The 17,071-nt window shown below is 45.2% G+C and overlaps 1 protein-coding gene across 2 annotated transcripts in view; it reads right to left on the bottom strand.

Annotated features, from left to right (window-relative positions):
* SSBP3 (single stranded DNA binding protein 3) overlaps positions 1-17,071 on the bottom strand; it is a 300,528-nt gene that overhangs the window by 18,811 nt on the left and 264,646 nt on the right. The window contains exons 10-11 of one of the 2 annotated variants that reach the window (XM_033916155.1): positions 1,013-1,101; positions 846-894 (exon numbers count right to left, since the gene is read on the bottom strand). In XM_033916155.1, the coding sequence (XP_033772046.1) occupies positions 846-894; positions 1,013-1,101 (138 nt within the window). The remainder of the gene's footprint in view (positions 1-845; positions 895-1,012; positions 1,102-17,071) is intronic. The other variant, XM_033916156.1, reaches the window with a different exon arrangement.

The following is a 17,071-nucleotide window of genomic DNA, read 5'->3' as shown; positions in this document are numbered from 1 at the left end:
AAGTTGGAAAAAAACCCCCAAAACAACAAACCTATATAACTGAGCCGAGTTATTATATCTGCGCAGTATCACAAAGCAAAGCTGAGAGGGTCAAGAAGGCTCCTTGAAATAGTTTATGAACACAACTGCCAAATCTGGTCCTTCATATTGTTAAGCAAGTCTGGCAACCAACACAAATGAACCTAGTTCTCAGAACAGATGTGAATGTCTTCCACAATTGCTGCAAATATCTTAAGAGCTGAATTTCTTAAGGTGATCTGCCAGGAGCCAGATTCCAGAACTATTGATCTACTACTTATAGTAAAACCCACTGATTATCATTCGCACATTTTTTGGGAAAAATTCAAGACTGAAGGTTGCCAAAGAGCTGCCATGATAGAAATATTCATGGCTACAGAGAAATGCTACTATAAGTCAAGCCACATTTTGCAGAGGAATAAAACCCTGGAGTCTGAATAAGGGCTTCCCAATGACTACCAAGCACCAAGAATTGTGGATCAATGATTCTGGTTGCATTTATCAGGTAAAAAAAAAATAAAAAATAAACATGAGAGCTTAGAAAGCAGTAGAACAAGTGCATTCCCGGAGCTGCTGAGAGGGTAAATGTTTCTGCTCTGAATGACACACTGCTAGAGCCTATGCTTTACCAGTGGACCCAGAAAACTCAGAAAATGCACCTGTCATAATTGGAAAATGGACCATCCAACATTTCACTGGACATTTCTTTCAGAGACACGTGACCCCTGCCCATCTTGTCTTCAAGTAGGGAATAGAATCCACAGAACCCAGAAATAAGTTAACACAAATTGCATGTGTATGAAATGCACTAATTCTAAATTACTTACTGAATTTCCACTGTTTGGATTGACCCACGGTCTACCAGCGCCTGGACCCCTGCAAGATACAAACACCCCAACCTTAGTCTTTTAATCTGTGTATTTATAAAGCCAATATGCCAGCATGTGGCAATGCACTGCTGCTACCCTTGAAAGCAAGCTGTTCTTAGTCTTACATGTTGATTCCAGGCATGCCGGGCCCTAAGGAGTTGGGTGGAGGCCTCATTCCGCCGCCGTAGTTCTGCAACGATAACCAAGGATCAGTCTACCATAACGAGAAGGGAAAAAACACAAACAAACACCAGAGGGTTAGTGGCAGAAAACAATTTTAACCTGCATAAAAAAATCAAATGTAAGTAAATGAACAGCAATTAAGTAACCATTGAACAACAGAGTTCATACATCATTAAGATGGGGGTTATCCACCACCACCAACTACAATAGTGATACATCTACGAAATCTGCCCTGCTTCCTCCCACCAGCCCTCAGCATGCAAGAAGGGGGGCAGCTGGATTGCAGCTCCTCCGAAAACTGTTTTTAACCTTTTGAAGGCTAAAAGAACTTCTTACATACAGATGAAAACCTAAGTGTTTTAAATATAAATTAAAGAACTAAGGCCAGTATTGGACGGACCTGCATGGTCTGTGTCCCATATATAGTGATTCGGTGTAGGATGGGCTGGGGTGGGCATCAATGGGAACTCCACTAATTTGAGACAAGTTCATTTAATCATGTATTTTTTTAATGGGTATAACTTATGGGCAGACTGGATGGACCATTCAGGTCTTATCTGCCCTCATTTGCTAACATCCACTGTGAAACTAGCTTTGCAACAGGAAATGGGTGGGAGGTACAAGGACACCAAGTGAAAGCCAGCAAAATTCTAGTATGTCGACTCGTGCCCGCCATTATTGCACAAGTGGACAGGTTATGTTCTTCCGCCAGTTTACTTGTTTGTAACAGGGTCATACTATATTTCTCTCCCCCAGTGGCGTACCAAAAGTGGGGTGTCAAAAAAATGATGGGCCCCGGGTGTGACATATGCTAGGTACGCCACTGCTCTCCCCTCCTGAAAGTAAACCATCTATGCACCAGCAACACGCTAGCAATATTACTCAGATCATTTCTCTTCCCCAAGGGTGGCTGTAGACAACAGAAGACGGTGCTTGTTTGGATAAATGCACTGTGTACGGTTATTATTGGAGGCCCAATGTCAAGGCTGGCAAACCGAGTCGCAGAGAGAGTCTGCAATTGAAGAGGTGGAGTCTCAACCAGAGCGCTATGGGAATTCTGGTGCTTGCATTACATCCTTCCTGGTGCAGCAGCAAATATATGCAAATTGAAGTGACGGGACTAGCAAATCTTGCAAAGCTCCAGAGACAAACTACAAACTAATATCAACCCCTGAAGCATGGCACACTGAAAATCTAAAGAAACAAGGAAAAGTACCACCAATATTAGAGCCAAACATTAGAAAGAATAATTCTTTGAAATAATTATTTTTACTCTGTGATAGTGTGTCTAAGAGTGGAAATCAGCCTACCCAAAATAATAATGCACAGAAGAACCAGGGAGTACAGGTATAACATGCAGCTCATCTCACAAAGAGATCTAGGTATAGTACAGGGGTCAGCAACCTGCGGCTCTTTTCCCATATGGCTGCGGCTCTTCTATAGATAAGCCCACCCGACTTAGCGAGATACTTAGTGGTCTAGCGGGGGTCTATGTAGCAGGAGTGTGGGTCCTCTCGCTCCTGCCTTATCACAGCTGCCTTCTTAAATGGCTGTTGCAATCTCTCGCAGTACTACAGGAAATGCCGTGAGCAGCCACAAAAGGTCACAGCTGCTATTTCAGAAAGCAGCTGTGAGGCAGGAATGAGAGGGGCATGTTCCTGCCACAAATACTCCCGCTGGGCCGCCAGGTACCTTAGTAGGCCTGGGGGAGGGAGGGCTACCTATATATGGTAGAGTAGAGAAGCGGCCCATGTTCCTCTCCCAAAGACTTCCCTCTGCTGGACATGGTTCCTAAGAAGGTCCTTGGGGGGAGGGGGAATTGTGGGGATGGGAGGGAGATCAAAAGGGTCTGGGCCTGGAGAGGGGCGAGAGCCTTGGCTATGGGTTGGGGGGGGAGGGAGGGATGAGAACTACAGAGACCTGTGAGGGGTTGGCAGGGAGAAATAAGGGAGAGAAGCTAGATCTTGGGGAGGGAAGAAAGTGAAAGACCTGGAATATCTCAACCTCCCTCTCTACCCATTGCAACTCTTTGTAAATTTTGGGTCAGACATTTAGGATAAAATGGCTCTTTAAATGCTTTAAAAAGATTGCCAACCCTTAGTATAATAGATATTTTCCTGTCCTCAGAGAACATATGATCTAAGCTTGTACCTGAGGCAACAGAGGAGTAAGGGTCTTGCCCAAGGAGTCACAGTGGGATTTGAACCCTGGTTTCTCCGTTTCACATCATGCCACTCTAACCACTAAGCAGCTACTCCACACATACATACACATACATGCACCAGTAAACAGGATGAATTTCTTTAGCTACAGGAAATCTGTCTTTTGTTGCTGGTCCTTTCAGTCACTTTCTAGATTTCACCTGCCATGCCAACAATAAGCATGTCTAAACAGTTTCTGAACCTGTCTATGGTGTCTGTGTCCAACATTCACAAACAGGGACTCTTTCAATAGCCCATTCTGTGGAAACAGCTGCTGGGCATGACATGGACAAACTACTCTCTGACCAAGCTTGCTGGTGACAAGATGACCCTTTAATCCTACATATGAGGATGGATACTTGGCTTTATAGCTTTTGCATTCAACATTAAATATAGATTCTAATAAAACCTAAGGGATTTTTTTTTTGGGGGGGGGAGGGGAGGGAAGGATGAGAAGCAAAATAAGGATGATGTCAGTCTATCGCTGAAATCTAAATGAGCGGGCCCTTCTACAAAAGCACAAATTAAAAGCAGTTAATGAAACAGATCTTTAAAAAATGTTTGGTCAAATTCCTGGAGGAAAAGTCCATAGACCATTAAGGTAGACCTGGGGATAACCACTGCTTATTCCTAGAATCAGTAGCATGGCACCTTGCTACTTATAACCTGGATTGACCAATGATGGAAACAGGATACTGAGCTGAATGGACCCGTGGTCTGACCCAGTAAAGCAACTCTCACATGCTTATGTTTTTGGTTAATGAAGACAGAAGCATAAATGTCATGGAAAGACTTGAATAACTGATAGAGTACTTCTCTTCACCCCCCCCCCCTTACAGACAAATCATTCTCACTTTGTATATTCCTCTTTCCCCCCTCCTCCAGTTTACAACTGCCACAAGAGGCCACGTTTCCACCCATTCAACCACCTCCCTTCCAAGTCACCCGCTTCTGGGAAAGTGACAAAACCCCGAACCCCAATGTGCTTGCCTGGGAATATTATGAGACATCAAGGAATCACCACCAGAAACAGCAAATGAGAAATCTAGTGTGCATATCATAAAATTCTACTACTACTTCTATTAATAATAATTTATTAATAGTAGTAGTATCAGACGTACGCAGCGCTATACAGAGTCACGAAGGAGACAGTCCCTGCTTGAACGAGTTCATAATCTAATCGATCAAGACAAACAGGAAGCCAGGGTAGGGGTTACAGTTAGTAGGGGATGGTTAAACTGCTGGCTAGGGGTGTGGTTGTGGGCATAACATGGAGATAGCAAGACTGAAATGGAACATACAAGACCAAATGTATGTTTCTTTTGGAGGATAAAAAGGCAGGGATGCAGGAATGATTCTTCTTGAACTGACAGGAAGAGAGGGAAAAGGATCTCTAGAATCTTGGACTGGAAAGCTCATCACAGCCATGACAGCCGGGGGAGCCGACACCATCCGAGTTACCACATATGCTTCCCGTCTGCTCTTTCACTACTGAGTTTTCATTTTCAGTTTGTTTTTTTTTTTAATTATTATTTCCAGGGAATTTTAGAGTTTATTACAGCAGGAATAAAACTGGGACAAAAATCAGTATTAAAAAAAATTGACAAAAGCTAGATTATTAATATAAACATACTAAACAGATAAGGATCCACAGGATGGGGGTTTCCAAACTTTTCACGTAAAGAACCACATATAACTTTTTCAAAATCACCTGCAGGGCTACATGAAAATTTTCATGTCCTCTTTTCCTTCTCCAGCATTTGGGGCTGTTGCAAGTTGTGGGCAAGCGGCGTGACTGCTCAGGGTACCAGGCAAGGGGGGATTCAACTGTCCCTTTTAGTCTACAAACCCCAAAATGGATCATCAAAAGCACCCTTTGGCCTGGGCTCCGTTTTGTCCAGCAACTGCCCATCTCCCCTCTTTCAACCCTTCTGTCTCCACACGTCCATCTCTTTCCAATCTATCTTTATTCCCAGCATCTCTCCTCATCCCTTTCCCCTCACCTTGTACCTTTCCATACTATTTCCATTTCCATACCCACCTTATGATCTCTTCATTTTTTAAATCTTTCTCAATGCCTTTCTTCACCCTTAGTTTGGCTCCATTGACACACTAAATTCAGCAGTGGATCCAGTCTCATCCTCCACCAGTATATATATATATAAGTACATCACGGGACGCATCGAGTCAGAAGATGATATCTTCTGGCTCATGGGACCCTCGACCACCAGAGGGCATCCGCTGAAAATCAGGGGAAGGAAGGTTCATGGCGACTCTAGGAAGTACTTCTTCACTGAGAGAGTGGTGGATCACTGGAACAGACTCCCACTCCAGGTGATAAAGGCCAGCAGCGTGACTGATTTTAAGAGAAAATGGGATACTCATGAGGGATATTTAAGGGAGTAAATTCAGGGGAGGGGATACTTGGAATGGGCAGACTTGGTGGGCTATAACCCTTTTCTGCTGCTTTTTTCTATGTTTCTATGATGGCAGATAAAGGCCAAATGGCCACAGCATCCACTATCTCCTCCTCTCCCTATTGGCTAAGGCTCTTAACATTTGCATCTCCTCTTCCTATTGGCTAAAGCTCTTTACATCTGCATTGTGAGGTCATAGGGCTTTATGGTTATAGAAACAGACTCCCACTCCAGGTGATAAAGGCCAGCAGCGTGACGGATTTTAAGAGAAAATGGGATACTCACGTGGGATCTTTAAGGGAGTAAATTCAGGGGGGGGGGATACTTGGAATGGGCAGACTTGGTGGGCTATAGCCCTTTTCTGCTGCTTTTTTCTATGTTTCTATGATGGCAGATAAAGGCCAAATGGCCACAGCACCCACTATCTCCTCCTCTCCCTATTGGCTAAGGCTCTTAACATTTGCATCTCCTCTTCCTATTGGCTAAAGCTCTTTACATCTGCATTGTGAGGTCATAGGGCTTTATGGTTATAGAAACAGACTCCCACTCCAGGTGATAAAGGCCAGCAGCGTGACGGATTTTAAGAGAAAATGGGATACTCACGTGGGATCTTTAAGGGAGTAAATTCAGGGGAGGGGATACTTGGAATGGGCAGACTTGGTGGGCTATAGCCCTTTTCTGCTGCTTTTTTCTATGTTTCTATGATGGCAGATAAAGGCCAAATGGCCACAGCACCCACTATCTCCTCCTCTCCCTATTGGCTAAGGCTCTTAACATTTGCATCTCCTCTTCCTATTGGCTAAAGCTCTTTACATCTGCATTGTGAGGTCATAGGGCTTTATGGTTATAGAAACAGACTCCCACTCCAGGTGATAAAGGCCAGCAGCGTGACGGATTTTAAGAGAAAATGGGATACTCACGTGGGATCTTTAAGGGAGTAAATTCAGGGGGGGGGGATACTTGGAATGGGCAGACTTGGTGGGCTATAGCCCTTTTCTGCTGCTTTTTTCTATGTTTCTATGATGGCAGATAAAGGCCAAATGGCCACAGCACCCACTATCTCCTCCTCTCCCTATTGGCTAAGGCTCTTAACATTTGCATCTCCTCTTCCTATTGGCTAAAGCTCTTTACATCTGCATTGTGAGGTCATAGGGCTTTATGGTTATAGAAACAGACTCCCACTCCAGGTGATAAAGGCCAGCAGCGTGACGGATTTTAAGAGAAAATGGGATACTCACGTGGGATCTTTAAGGGAGTAAATTCAGGGGGGGGGGATACTTGGAATGGGCAGACTTGGTGGGCTATAGCCCTTTTCTGCTGCTTTTTTCTATGTTTCTATGATGGCAGATAAAGGCCAAATGGCCACAGCACCCACTATCTCCTCCTCTCCCTATTGGCTAAGGCTCTTAACATTTGCATCTCCTCTTCCTATTGGCTAAAGCTCTTTACATCTGCATTGTGAGGTCATAGGGCTTTATGGTTATAGAAACAGACTCCCACTCCAGGTGATAAAGGCCAGCAGCGTGACGGATTTTAAGAGAAAATGGGATACTCACGTGGGATCTTTAAGGGAGTAAATTCAGGGGAGGGGATACTTGGAATGGGCAGACTTGGTGGGCTATAGCCCTTTTCTGCCGCTTTTTTCTATGTTTCTATGTATATCTTCCTTCTTCCTCATGTAGTGTAGGCAGTCAGTCATGGCTACAACATTTATGTGTATGTCGTTCTTGTATGTTTTTTTTAGTGCATGTAGAGTGCAAACCCAGTTTCTGCAGCTATATTTTTTTCAAACTGAATCAATTTTCACCGATTTCTATTCAGAAATTATGCCAGTCAGGTGACATGAAGGAGCAGCTGAGTGGGTGCCGAGGAGTACTGCACAGATTTACAAAATTATCTGTTAATTTAGCTAAATAGTTAGGAAAATCAGCCAGGTGGTGTGTGTCCATTCAAAAGGTCCTGGGGAGAACACCGAGAAATTGGGGAACTTTCATCTACCCTTTCTCTATGACAATGACAATGCTCTAGCCAAGAGCTCCCTTTTGACCTCACTGCCATTTAGGGAATCCCAATGTTACTAGTGGGTGCCACTGTGGCTAACTACTAGAGATGCCCTCTCTCTTCCAGGGCTCTGTTGCCCCCATTAAAAGGAATGGTTCAGAGAATATTAAAAGCTGCTTCTTCTATACCAGTCCAAATGACTGGGGAGTCAATTCAGAGTGGTTTACATGAGATTCTGTAATAATAATAACAACAACTTTATTTTCTATACCGCCAACACCCAAAGAGTTCTAGGCAGTTTACAAGAGAACTGGACATTCAGTGAGAAAATACAAATATGTAAAGAGCACTAATACAATACATTAGTTCTTAGTCAGGTAAAAAAAATTTAAACAAGTAGGTCTTTGCTAATTTCCTAAAAGAACAGTATGATACAGCTTGATGGATCATGTCATCTAACCAAGATTGGACTTTGCCTGCTTGAAAGGCCAATGTTCTATCAAAAAACTTCTTGTAGCGGCAGTTTTTAGGATTCAGAAAAGTAAACGAGCAAGTATGGCGAGTAGGCTTGACCAATCTATACAATTCAAAATGCGAGAAAAGGTGTTACAACACAGTCGGGGTGCTTCTGTGATGTTTTCCATACAAGAACTTCTGTAATGGTGTCACAATGCAGTGGTTTTCTACACAAGCCTCAGATGGTACTCACTGATAGTTTTAGTATACACTAGAGAATGACACGGTGGCGGTTTACCCGCGGCCACCGCATTTTAGCCGCGGGTCACCCGCCGAAAACGGGGAAGAAAACTAGCAGTCGCTGCGGCGACGGGGACAAGGCCATTCACCGCCCGCGGGGCGGTGAATGGTCTTGTCTCCGCAATGAGGTATCAAGGATCGCGCGGTCCCCGCAGCCACCGCCCGCCCGCCCGTAGCATTTAGCCAGCTCCCTCCCTCCACCTCACCTTAAATTTCGAGTTTTCCGGCTTCCTTTTTTCCGAGCCGCACGTGTTCAAAAATCCGTGCACGCGCGGCTGCGCGAGTCAATCAATCTTCTCCTCTGACGCAACCGGAAACAGGAAGTTGCAGGAGAGGAGAAGTTTGATTGACTCGCGCAGCCGCGCGTGCACGGATTTTTGAACACGTGCGGCTCGGAAAAAAGGAAGCCGGAAAACTCGAAATTTAAGGTGAGGTGGAGGGAGGGAGCTGGCTAAATGCACGGCTTTTTGAACGCGTGCGGCTAGGGAAAAAGGAAGCCGGCAAACTCGGAACGAATATAAGGTGAGGTGGAGGGAGGGTGGGGGCTGCTGCGGGGACGGTGACGGGGCGGTGAATGGGATGGCAGTGGCGGTGACGGGGCGGTGAAAGGGATGGCAGTGACGGTGACGGGGCGGTGAATGGAATGGCGGTGACGGGGCGGTGCAGAGGATGGTGGGCCGGGGACGGGGCGGTGACGGGGACAGATTTTTTCCCCGTGTCATTCTCTAGTATACACTTTATACACACTATCTTTCCCTATACATACACTAGGGAATACTATATTCACCCTATATATACAGTCATCTTACGTATTTGTACTATAGTACATTCAACCTACGTATATCCAGAATGTCTACCTGCTGAGCCAATGGCGTAGCACAGAGCAGATTTTTCCTCACACATTTCAAACCAGAGAAGCCAAAATCCAAAACCTTGCTTTATCACGTTACCTTGGGAAAGCCACTTCACCTGACACTGCCTCAGGAACAACTTAGATTGCAAGCTCATTTAGGCAGGGAAATAACTTGGTAGAACTGAAACTTCACTTGACTCTGGATTTGGAGAATCTGAATGCAAATCCAGTAATCAAACCCAGACTGCTACCTCCCTCCCACCACACTGCAATCCTAATATACCCCACCTATAGCTAAGGTTAGTCTCAAAGATAGGATTGGCCATTCCTCCATCAATCTGCTTTCCTATTCCTTACCTAGGGTCTGAAAAATCAGGCTATGTGCCCAAGATTCTGGGAAAATGATTCACACAGCCCATCCCGAGTTGCAATTAGGTGTTTACTTTTAATTAGGGAGTTCATGATGGTAGACAAATCAGTGTTTATTAGTGGTTTTGCTGCACAGATACTAAACGGATGAGTACATTTTCTGACTGAATCAACCACATTTTTTTGCACAATTGTGCGCTCAGCATGGGGAAAACCCCCCAATCAAAAACAGGAGTGGAGGATCCAAAACAGGGAAGGGAAAAGGTGAGAGAACTAAACCAAATGGTGTTTTTCCTCTTTATCAAAAAATGGTTGATGGTCTACGTCAGTGTTCTTCAACCTTTTCACACCTGTGGACCAGCGGAAATAAAAGAATTATTTTGTGGACCGACGGTTGAAAAACACTGATATAATCTTATTAACAACACATAATGGTTAACCACAAAATTAAACTACACAAAGCACACTGTATGCTTCTCAACATTCATTCCTACCAGAACACCTGGCCTTGGTCACACATGCAGAACACAGATAACCCCTATGCAAATATGGGACTAAAAACTAAAAGTACTCATATATACAAACGAAACCCTAAGATTCAAGACTCTGTGTGCTGTACAACCTCAGAGAAAAAGAAACAAATGCATTTCTTCCTGAACAGTGCAAAATATAGACAGCAGAAGTAAATTCCCAAACTGACACAATTCAATCACTAAATTGAAAATAAAATCATTTCCCCTACCTTTGTTGTCTCCCTCCCTCCATGCTGGGCCTCAATTAGGTGCCTCCCTCTGGCAGGTGTCTTACCTTCTGGCTTGCTCCCACCTGGTCGTTTTATGCTGTCTGTGGTGCGATGCGCGTTTTCATTGCTGGTCCCGGTGTTATCTTCTGGTCAGCTCCCTCTTCCTCACTGCTGCAGTGTGCACAAAGCCACGTGCGGCGCCTCCTCGCATGTTCTGCGCCTCATCCAGAACCCTTCCCTCTTACATTACGACATCAGAGAGAAGGCTTCCAGTTCAGGCAGACACGCATAGGAGCCGCCACCCGCGGCTTTGTGCACTACGGCAGTGAGGAAGAAAGAGCCAGCCAGAAGATAATACCAGTGATAGCAATGAAAGCGCCGCATCGATCACACAGGAGGAAGGGCGACATGCGGGCCTCCCCCCCTGATCTTGGACCCGAGGCACGTGCCGGCCCTGCAGGAAATTTTTGCAGCCTGGCATCAGTCCACGGACTGGCTGTTGAAGAACACTGGTCTACATCATAGAGCTTACGGAGACAGTCAAAGATCTCAATACGTATAGAGCAGGGATCTCAAATTCCCTCCTCGAGGGCTGCAATCCAGTCGGGTTTTCAGGATTTCCCCAATGAATATGCATGAGATCTATGTGCATGCACTGCTTTCAATGCATATTCATTGGGGAAATCCTGAAAACCCGACTGGATTGCGGCCTTCGAGGGACTTTGAGATTCCTGGTATAGAGGAAAGGGGGAAGAGGAGAGATATGATACAGATGTTTAAATACCTACGTGGCATAAATATGCAGGAGGCGAGTCTCTTTCAATTGATAGGAAACTGCAGAGTGAAAGGGGTGGGATGAAGTTAAGGGGTGAGGAAATACATTTTTACAGAATGTGTGATAGATGTGTGGAACAGTTTCCTCGTAGAGGTGGTGGAGACAAAGACTGTCTGAATTCAAGCATAGCATGGGACAGGCACCTGGTATCTCTTAGGGAGAGGAGTGGATACTGCGGATGGGCAGACTGGATGGGCCATTTGGCCTTTATCTGCCGTCGTGTTTCTACACTATTTTGGTTTTGTTTGCTTTAAGGAGTGTTTTTTTGCCAGTTGAAACCTGAAATCAGAAATCCTATTTATAACGCAAGAGTCAAGAGATCATACACACAATTCTGAAGGGTTTTGGTCTCGATGTAGGACACAATTCACTTCAAAATCTTCCCTTTCCAAGAAAATCATCCATACCCATGAAAAACCGCCAAGGACAGTCACTTGTTTCAAACACCGTTAGAAGAAAAACAAATCATTTCACCTTGTGGTTAAAACCTTCAGCTTTCCCAGCACTGGCAGAGCAATGAGAAGTTGTTTGATAAACAAAGACACGTTCACAGCCCATGAGTTGGGCAAGATGCTGCTTCTCAACAGAGAGAGTAGCCAACTCTTCAAAATGCTTGGTGGTGCTGAAGTTAACACAAATCGCCCCTCCCTGCACACAACGAAGGGGTTTGCTCAATCCAAGCTATGCGCAAACACTCACAGAACTGGCACCTACAAATAGATGGACAAGTTAAAAATTTGGGGGCAGGAAAAGAACTTCTTAAAAGGTGTGTCTTGCCCAGACATTGTATGTATGTATGTATTGTTTTTCTCATGCTGTGAGTCGCTTAGAACCTCCCCGGTATGGCGGCATATAAATAAATAATTATTATTATTATTAACCTACATTCCCAGCTATTTATTAAATACTAGTTTTTTAGCCCGTTACATTAACGGGTGCTAGAATTACCTCCCCCACCTGTCCAGCAGCACCCCTTACCTGATCCCCCTGTCTAGTAGTACCCCTTCTCCCTGCCGGGACAGACTCGAAAGAAGAGCTCCGCCCCCTTCCAGAAGTCTTGCTGAAGATTTTGATACAGGCACGTGGTGGTCTGTTGGCGGGCTGGGCTGCTGTGTTCTAGGCCGAGGAACCTTTCCTGCGGGGACAGCGGGCGCCTCATCTCTGGCCAGCGAGCTCATCATGCACATCTTCTTCTCCCAGACTGGCTGCGGGCCTTAGCCACCTGTGAGCGCCAGCGCGAGCGCCTCTTCTACCCGGCGTTCTGGCGCCAGCTGGAGCTCAACATGCGCGTGTCGTCTGCACCTCGATTTCCTCACGCGAAAGGGCGAGCCTGCGGGTCGAGTTCGCCGCCGAGAACTACCTAAGCGCAAGGTGGCGACCGCGGTGACAGGAGGCGACGCGGAGCCCGATGCGGATGCTGGTAGGCCCTCCTCACGCTGGCTGGATGACCTGCGCGCTTCCCCAGTGCAGGTGCTGTGTGCTCTGAGCAGTCCGTGAAGTGTAAGGGATCCGGAGCCGGCAAGCCCGCACATCTCCTTGGGGTCTGCGAGAGAGAGATGCGTTGTAAGCATGCATGCGCACTCCTGCCGACCACGGAACTACAGATCAGGGAACATGCCGGTAAGAGTGCGCATGCGCACTTAGCATTTTATTATAGTAGATGTCCCAACTCTCAAACCAAGCAGTTCTACTTTTATGTGGTAAAATGTTCACAGAAAAGGGACCCTTGTGAAAGCCAAGCTTCAAAACACTAGTTTTCCAGCAAGAGAAGTAACCATTTCAGTCTTAGGATCTAAGACAGGGTCGAGGAACTTACGGCTCGCGAGTGGCACTATGAGGCTTCGTCACTCCCTCAGCCATTTTGCACTATTCCAGCTAAAGATCTCAAGTTTAAATTCTGCAAACAATCTTCCTATAACACTTAGATTAAGTAAGCACTTTCTAAACTGCTAAAAACAGGGAAAAAGTTAAGTTTTCAGTAAAATGTGGGGGGTTACAACCCCCCACACCGCCCCCACAACGTGGCGCGATGTCTACTGAGTAAAGTGGGGGGGTTCCCCCCCACACCCCCCCCCCGTCGGAGCCCTAAAAACAGTAATTTAGAGCGGCGCGCGCCTCTGCGCTGCGCTCAATTGTCTGGGCGTGCCTTTGTCCCGGCGCGCTTTTGACCTGACACCATGTTGCAGTAATCAAGTTGACTCAGAATTAAAGACTGAACCAGAGATCTAAATAGTGAGGCTTCAAAATAGGATCTCAGTGTACGCAATTTCCACAGCAGGGCGAAACCCTTCCGAATCACAGTATCAGCTTAATGTTTGATAGTTAGATTGTAATCAAGGGTAACACCCAGAATTTTGTTTGTGGAATGGACTGTATATTGCTAAGATTTCACAAATATAGATGAATCGTGGGGTAGTTGTCGAGGGGAGGCAAAAAAGAATTATTTATAAGTCAGCACCCCCTACATAGAATATGGAAGATCAATAGTCATTTAATCTTATATGATTAAAAAACATGCATCAGGTCCCTCCCTCTACTGAACCTGTCTTATAACTAGGCCTAATCGGGCTCCGTGGAAGACAGTATATGATGGAACCATCACAGCCAACCCTGGAGAAGGGCCACAAGCAACAGAACATAACAAAGAACAAGGTAAGAAGCTGAAGTCTTGGGTACAAAAAAGTTTGGAAACACAAGCTTATGCCATAATCTCTGTCTTGCATTGTTTTGAGAACTTGGTTGTTCAGCCAACCTTTCAGGTCTTCCTTTTTCTTAATTTATGGCCCCATTTTACTTTTTTCTTTTGCTCAATTTTAATTGTACACTGCTTCTAAAATTTTTAAAAATGATTAAAGTACATTCAGCAGTTAACATGAATTAATGTGCTCTGTTAGCACACAGTTGCAGAAAGCAAAGTTGCTTACCTGTAACAGGTGTTCTCTGTAGACAGCAGGGGAATGCAGCCACACTTGTTAGTGAAGTCTGTGTGCGTCGGTGCTCTCCCCTGGCCATAGTAAGCTTTTAGCTTACTGAGCATGTGCAGGGTGCCCTACACCTGGAGTCCCTCCCCTCATCCTGTCAGTTTTGCCTCTAGCAATATAACAAGTCAAGCGGGCAAGTGTGGTTGCATTCCCTTGCTGTCTACGGAGAACACCTGTTACAGGTAAGCAACTCTGCTTTCTCCGGAGACAAGCAGGGGATATGCAGGCACACTTTTTGGTGAGACCCAAGCTGAAAAAGGAGATGGGCGGTGGATATAAATTACAATGCAAATAAATTACGTAAGACTGATTTCCAAAACGAACATCTTGTGCTAAGCTTTGGTCTAAACAATAGTGCTTTGTAAATGTATGCTCTGCAGATATCCTGAATTGGGAATGATTTCAAGTTTGCTATTGAAGCAGCTGTAGCTCGTAGTTTATGTGCTCCAATTGAACCAGGGGGCTGCATATGAGTTCTTGTGCAACAAAAAATGGATGCAGCATGTAATCCATGATGATATAGCTCTTTTAGTTGCTGGTTGACCATGGATAGCTGGATTTGCGGAAATGAGATGTCTCAAGGTAAAAAAGAACTGCTCTTCTGCAATCTAATGCACTCTTCTGCCTCAGAGGAGTGAGGAGGTGGAAAGAACGACAGCAAAGTGATGGCTTGATTAAGATGGAATTCTGAAACCACCTTGGGAAGAAATGTAGGATGAGTCCGTAATTACACTTTATTTGAAAAAAAAAAAAAATTGTAAATAAGGATATGATGTGACCAAAGCTTGAAGCTTACTAACTCTCCTAGCTAATGTACCGTACCTTAAGAAGGATATGGCGTTAGTCGAGAGGGTTCTGAGAGTTCTGATAAAAGGTATGGAAAACCTGTCATATTCTGAGAGATTGGAGAAACTGGGTCTCTTTTCCCTGGAGAAGAGGAGACTTAGAGGAGATATGATAGAGACTTATAGGATCATGAAGGGCATAGAGAGAGTAGAGAGGGACAGATTCTTCAAACTTTCTAATAATTAAAGAACAAGAGGGCACTCGGAAAAGTTGATAGGAGACAGATTCAAAACAAATGCTAGGAAGTTCTTCTTTACCCAACGTGTGGTGGACTTCCAGAGGACGTGATTGGGCAGAGTACGGTACTGGGGTTCAAGAAAGGATTGGACAAATTCCTACTGGAAAAGGGGATAGAGGGGTATAGATAGAGGATTACTGCACAGGTCCTGGACCTGTTGGGCCACCGCGTGAGCGGACTGCTGGGCACGATGGACCTCTGGTCTGACCCAGCGGAGGCATTGCTTATGTTCTTATATGTGAGTGCTGTAAGAAAGGCTGTTTTCCAGGAAAGAAAGGTGAGAGATGCAGATCCCAGCGGTTCAAAAGGGTCCTTCATCAATTGTTCCAAGACTACATTGAGGTCCCAGGATGGAGGAGGGTATCTCAGTGTGAAGGTCTAAGATTGGTAAGACCTCTCATAAAGCAAGAAATGAGAGGGTGCTGTGAAACTGGTTTACCATGCATGGTACACTGAGATGGCTGACAAACAAAATCTTACAGAGTTTGTCTTTAGGTTGGAGTCTGACAAGTGTAGAAGATATAATCCAGCAGGCAATGAAAAGGATCTCGACTCTGAGCATGTGCCCATAGGGAAAAACGCTTCCCTTTAGCCTGATAAGATTTTCTAGTGGAAGGTCGTCTTGCTGCAAGCAGAACTGACTTTACTGATTGTGAGAGAGGAAGGTTGATTAGGAGTGAACTCTCAATTTCCAAGCCGTAAAACTGAGACTGCAGATACTGGGATGCAGTAGTTGGCCGTTGTGCTGAGAGAAGAGAAGGATGGTCCTCTAAGGGGATTGGAGGAGCATCCAGAAGAAGTGGATGCTATATCTTTTTGGACCACCGGGTTGCGTTGAGTATAAGTTGTGCTTGTCTGAGGTAAATTTCAGAAGAACCCTGGAAATGAGAGGAAACGGTGGGAAAGCATAGAGAAGATTGTGCCCCCATGGAATGGAAAAAGAATCTCTTGCTATTGCTCATGGAGCTGGACGTAGGGAGCGAAACAGGCTGCACTGAGCTTTGATCTGAGACGTGAAGAGGAGCCCCCATTGTTGGAAAATGACATTTAGGACAGTAGGATTTAGGGTCCACTCATGAGGATCAAGTTTCCTGCTGAGGGAATCTGCCAGGACATTGTGTTCCCCTGGAATATAGACTGCATAAAAGGCCGCTTGAAGAGAGTGTAATTCCATAGACAGTAAGCTTCCCTGCAGAGTCAGAGATATTCTGAGCCCCCTTGCTTGTTTACATAAAACATAGCCACTTGATTGTCTGTCTGAATGAGAATGTTTCTCTTGGAAACATTCTCAGGACGGAAGGCCTGAAGAGTAATAAACTGCTCAGAATTCTAAGTGATTGATATGTAGGGTCTTTTCTTTGTTGACCACTGACCCTGAGATTTGAGGCTGTTGAGGTGCACCCCCCAGCCCTGGCTGGAAGCATCGGTTGTTATGGTAAGTATTGGAGGTGGAAGTTGGAATGGACATCCTTTTTGCAGGAAGGAGAGAATCTGAACTTTGAAGGCAGAGGAATCAACTTTGAAAATGGATAGAGGCATTGATTCCAGCAGAGCTTCAGGTGCCACCGTAGTGGACACATGTGGAATCTGGCATGTGGCACCAGTAAAAGCGATGCTGCCCTGTGGCCTAAAAGACATAGTACTGGTATGGAAGAAGATTGCCTTACTTGGTCTGCTAGCCTGATGTCTTTCCTGAGGAAGACAGGCCCTTGCAGATATTGTGTTTAAAAGTGCTCCAATGAACGTGAGAGAACAAACTGGA

This window comes from Geotrypetes seraphini, chromosome 12, assembly GCF_902459505.1.
Source record: "Geotrypetes seraphini chromosome 12, aGeoSer1.1, whole genome shotgun sequence".
Lineage (NCBI taxonomy): Eukaryota > Metazoa > Chordata > Amphibia > Gymnophiona > Dermophiidae > Geotrypetes > Geotrypetes seraphini.
Note: the sequence above shows the minus strand (reverse complement) of the source record. Positions and strands in the feature narration are given on the sequence as shown.